Source organism: Rhinopithecus bieti, unplaced genomic scaffold, assembly GCF_001698545.2.
Source record: "Rhinopithecus bieti isolate Rb0 unplaced genomic scaffold, ASM169854v2 scaffold_1673, whole genome shotgun sequence".
Classification (NCBI taxonomy): domain Eukaryota; kingdom Metazoa; phylum Chordata; class Mammalia; order Primates; family Cercopithecidae; genus Rhinopithecus; species Rhinopithecus bieti.
Window position 1 is genome coordinate 8,216,392 of NW_016804690.1, and position 5,367 is coordinate 8,221,758.

Genomic DNA, 5,367 nt, shown 5'->3' on the forward strand with positions numbered 1-5,367 from the left:
AGTAAGAATAATAGAGTTGACATTGCCTTTGGGATGCTAATGTTTTCTGGATCTTGCAAATCTGACAACTTTTCTTCAAACTTGTGTTGTAGGCAACATAGAATACAGCTGCCCTGCCACGAATGAATGTGAAATCACAAAGCGCAGACGTAAATCCTGCCAGGCTTGCCGCTTCATGAAGTGTTTAAAAGTGGGCATGCTGAAAGAAGGTAAGGCTCTTTGCTAGTGCCCCTGAGCTTTCGATTTTGGTGTGGGGATGGGAGGCAAAAAATTCCACCAATTTTAGAGAAACCAGAAAAAGATGAAGTAACAGTAAGTACCCTGACTCTGATGGCAGAATACTCCTTTATACCTGGACTTTCTGATAACTTATGGCTAACCACTTGACATTGACAGGAAGGGACAAGGTAGGAGAAGCTGATGTACAGCCAAACATACCAGGTATGCTTGACCGTAGTGCTTTTTTCTTCTTTACAGTTTGCAGAAAGCAAGGGATGAAGACAAACCAAGAGGCTACTACTGCCATTGAATTTTTGGTTTTCTTCTCATTACTGGGTTTGCAGAGAGTGGTTTTTTTTTGTTTGTTTTTTGTTTTTGTTTTTGTTTTTTAATTAATCTTGGGTTTAAAGCACTCTTTATTCTTTCCCAACCTTATCTTTTAGAGTTTATTTTCTATTACAAATGGCTTGAAATATGATATTAAAATTATTTTCTATTTGCTTTCAGTTGGGGATAACAACAACAAACATAAAATGGTAACAGTGACATGTATTCTGTGCTAAACAAATTGCTTAAGCTCACACAGTTTATAATTGGTGGAGCCAGGAACTGAGCCCATTGATTCTAGATGCCACTCAACTATTCCACACATGTCAAAGGTCCTGAAATATTTGTATATTTCAGCATTTCTAGTGAAACTGACATGTTAGCTTGGAGATGGATAAAATGTCTTCTTTACTTTGTGAGCCCTGTGATTCAGTTTTTGTTCTTTTACGCATTGCTGTACTTGTGTGTGTGTTTGTAAATGTGCATTTTTACATGCTGCATTTAGAACTTTCTGTTTCCTTTTCTTCAGAAAATTCACCAGGTTTGAAATGAGCACAGTTTTATAAAGTAACACAATGAAATGTTGGTAATTAATGTTTGACAGAAAATTAGATTCATTCAATATTTAAATGTATAACTTCTGTTGCATCATAGAACTATGCTTTGTTTCTGGGGCTTGTCCTATTATTATATTTTGTTCTTACTGGAGATCCCCTATTTTTTAACTTTTAAATCCAAATAGGCTCACGTATTAATTCACCAACAGTGAATCAGAGTGTAAATGAGTGAGTGCCATCACGTGGTGTCATAATTTTTCCTGATTTGTTCTTCTTTCAAGATGTTTACTGTGAACAATATTACAGGAAGATGAGTGGATCAGATAATGTTTGGATATATGGAATTCACATAGTATTTCTCTGACTTTTACTTATCAAATAGGAACAAAGAAGACCCTCTTAAATTCTTCTAGTCTTCCACTTTGCTCTTCCCTTGAGAAAGAGCTATAAACAAAGAAGTGTATAATGTTATGATAAAGTTTTACAAAAAGATGACCAAGATACATTACTAAGTAAATAATATATAAGAACAAGTTTTTTAATAGTATGATTCATTATATATATATGTGTGTGTGTATGTGTATGTATGGGAATGTGTGTGTGTGTGTGTGTGTAGATATATATATATATATATATATATATATATATATATGTATGTATGTAGAGAGAGAAAGGAGAATGACTGGCAGACATTGTACACACTGTGATGGATATCCACATGTGCATACATGGAGAAGTAGAAGGAAGGAAGGATATCTAAAGATTGCAAACAGTGTCACATTGGTGAATGAAAATGAGGATGGGGTTACTTTTTACAGTATAGCCTTTGATCCTTTTAGGATTTTTCAGAGTTAACATGTTTTACATTTGTAATCCATTTGCTGAATATGTACTAAGATCTTCCCATATTCCAGGCACTATTCCAGGCTCCAGTGATATGACAGTGAAAAAGACAGATTAGGTGGTTCTTGCTAGAGAAAACTTACGTGAAATTGCCAGAAGGACTATTTTGATAAAGGAAAACATATAATTAAAACAACCACCACCCAACCCACATGACAGAGTTTTTCTTTTAGTTAGGATGATGGTGGTAGCTTACGTTTGTGAAGTGGAGTCCTTTATCTTAGCCATTGCTTTAACCCCTATAGCAGAGTAACAAACAAAACATATTTCTGAGTTAGTGATCAGTGATTGACAGTCAATTTCTGACCTTAATTATATTTATGTTGCCACTTAGTTTCATTGTAGAGACTCAAACTAAACTTATGCTCAATCAAAAAGACTTAATTAAGAGTGATTTCAAATCCTTGAAAGTTGAGGAATGATTATTTTTCAAAAGCAAATCCATTTTTAAGAAGTTCTAAAGCTAATACAAGAATGAATGCTTTGTATTGATGTGGTATTGATCTAGATTTAGGTTTTATTTTGAAATACTGAATTACATGGAGACACTTCTCAAATTCTAGGAATATGTAATTTTTTATTAGCTTGATTTACTGCTATAATTTACACACCATTTGCTTTTCCAGGTTTAAAGAAGATATTTTTCCTTAAATATTTTTTCCATTGTGATTTCTAGCAGGAACAATCCTGAAGGATGGTAAGAGTGAATGAAGAGGTGTGAACTCTGTTTAATTAAACATTGTTGATGAAAGTGAATGGGACAGTGCTTATCTATAATTCACACCTCTTCAATTGCTGTTATCAAGCAAGTATCTGTTTTCTAGGGAATTGCTGCTGTTGCTGATATACTCAAATAATAGTTTATTTTCCTTTACTTCTTAATGCCCACTTTGATGGCAAAATATCAGTTCTTTAACCACCTCCCCTCACCTCCCACAACCACCAAATCAAAAGGATGGGATGGTTATGAGTAAATATGGAATATTGCTTTTCTTCTGTACTTAAAAAATGCAGTGAAATATTGCATGGTACCCTGCATATAAATGCACAATTATGTTTGGCCATGTCCTTGGTTCAAGACTTGCTTTCTAAGCCTGGAGAGAATGATACTGTCTTAAATGTATCTTTATGGATGGAGAGGGATTTCAGCCCCATGCAGTATGTCAGAGATCATGATGTAGTAAATCTATTCAAATGTAAACCTGTTCAATTCAATTACCAGTCCATAATAAAATTTGCTGCTACAACCCTCGTGTTGACCACAGCAGTCCATACAGGCTGATGGCACAGCAGGTCTGGAAATTGACAGACAAAATCTATTTAAACAAAAAACAACATTAGTTCTAGAATCTGAAATGAAATCAGATTTCAACAGCTTTGATGGGAACTTTCTCTCCTTTAACAGGTAATTCAACTAGCCAAATCCATTGTAGATAAAGTGTGGCCTGAAGGAAATGAGGTTTTCATTAAAAGGGTAGTTTATAGAAAAATGAGAATTATACTGTTTTTAAAATAATAATCCTTAGCTCTACTGACTGGCATTTCTATTAATTATGGCATCTCACTTTGAGAAGATATCTGAGCGTTGGTGGGAGTGTGAAGGAGAAAGTGATAGCTTAGTAGGTAAACAACTCCAGTTTCATCACATTTTACGTAATTAAAATTCTTATAAGATATGCTTTCTCATTACCAAGCAATGGAATTATACTTGAATACACTACATTTGATTTTAGTGTTAGAATTTTTCAAAAAAATTGTACCAGTTGAAGAAAAGGAAAACGTGTTGTCTTAGAGAAAGCAACAAAATGCTGCAATACAACAAAACTTTGAGAAGTACAGTAAAACAAATGATAATTTGTTGAAATCCAAGTGGTGGCACCATTCAGCATCCTGAAAAATCCTCTTTGTCTTTCTCTCCCCTCTACTTAGCTGGTAAGTGTCACAAATGATGGGCCAGCATTATTTTTTTCTATCATTATACCATACTGTATGTCAGAGAAAGCCCATCTATTACATGATATCTGGTCTCAACATTCCCTTTTCATTTTTTTCAGGTATTGCTTATTTGAAGGAAAATAGCAAGAACTAATCAAGGTGCACCTATAAATCTGGTCAAGATTTATTTTTATTTTGATCTCTCTCCTTGGTTATTTAAAGGCTATTGCAGGACATACTAGCTCAGTTTGCTTTCTGTCAGTAGCAAACAGAGACATTTTATGAAAGCAATAATCATTTTATTTAGGTATGGAATTCACTGATCAAAGGATTAAAGGCTGTTTTGATGTTTATTGGCATGATGGCTTTCACCCTGGCAGCTCAAATATTTTTCTTTTACTCTTGCAGGTGAGCAAAAATCTCGCATTCACTCACATTATATTCTTTAGCCAGGCCAGCCTGCATGCCAAAGTGTAGATGAAATGAGGCAACTTAGAGGACCAGTGTTGTTATTTCATGCCAGAAAAGTGTGCTTTTTCTTTTGCCTTAAAAAAATATTACTTAACTTTTCTAATCTCCTATTTTGTCATCTGTAAAATGATGGCACCACTAATAGTATTTGCAAACAAAGTGTTGTAAATATCCAATGAGATATTGCAGGTTGAGAGCTTAGCATACCATGTGGCCTAGTGTAAGGACCAACATTAGCTACTGTGGCCAGAGAGAGTAAGGGTCAAGATTCAGGGCCAGGTGGCTCGTAGATTCAAGTCCTGGTTCTACCACCTCTGAGACTTGGAGCAAGTTAAAGAACTTCTCTAAGACTCACTCACTTTAGCCTATTTATTTATAGCTATGAGACTGAAAGTGGAACTTACTTTGTGAGGTTTTTGTGAAGACCAAGAGATTTAATGTAGATACAGGGTCTAGTACATGCTTAGCAGGTGAGGCTATGAGCCTGACTTGCTAGACCAACCCAAGGTCATGTAATTTGTTATCCGTTGGCAATGTCAATGGCCTTAGGGGTGCTTTCCAAACTTTTTATAGAAGCACATCAATAAATGAAAATTTGCTCAGAAATTTCGTGAGGAAATTTAGTCTTTAATATCTGACCTTAGGTCAAATGAAGAGAGACAACAGTGTAAAAAGGAAAAAAAGGGGCTTTAACCCAAGCAGAGGTTTTCACTAACAACGTTCGAGGTGAAGAAAGCTTTAAAATTACTGGTTTAGCTTCAGAAAGGAGAACTTACTCCTTTGTCTTGAAAGGAAAAAGAAGAGGAGGAAGAAGAGAAAGCAGAGGAGGAGGAGAAAGCTAATGTTCCACCAAAGAAAATGGACAAGTGGCACACATTTTAAAATGAACAAGGAGAATTGTAAGAATCCTGTTAACTTCATAAGTAAATTTTTGTGGGCATTTTTTTTTTTTTTT

General features: G+C 35.0%; 1 protein-coding gene across 2 annotated transcripts in view; it reads left to right on the forward strand.

The window, feature by feature from the left end:
• Positions 1-96: 96 nt before the first annotated feature.
• The window catches only part of ESRRG (estrogen related receptor gamma), a 159,710-nt gene continuing 154,439 nt past the window's right edge, over positions 97-5,367 (forward strand). For both annotated transcript variants that reach the window (XM_017870025.1, XM_017870026.1), the window contains exon 1: positions 97-209. In XM_017870025.1, coding sequence (XP_017725514.1) covers positions 176-209 — 34 coding nt within the window. In that variant the 5' untranslated portion in view covers positions 97-175. The remainder of the gene's footprint in view (positions 210-5,367) is intronic.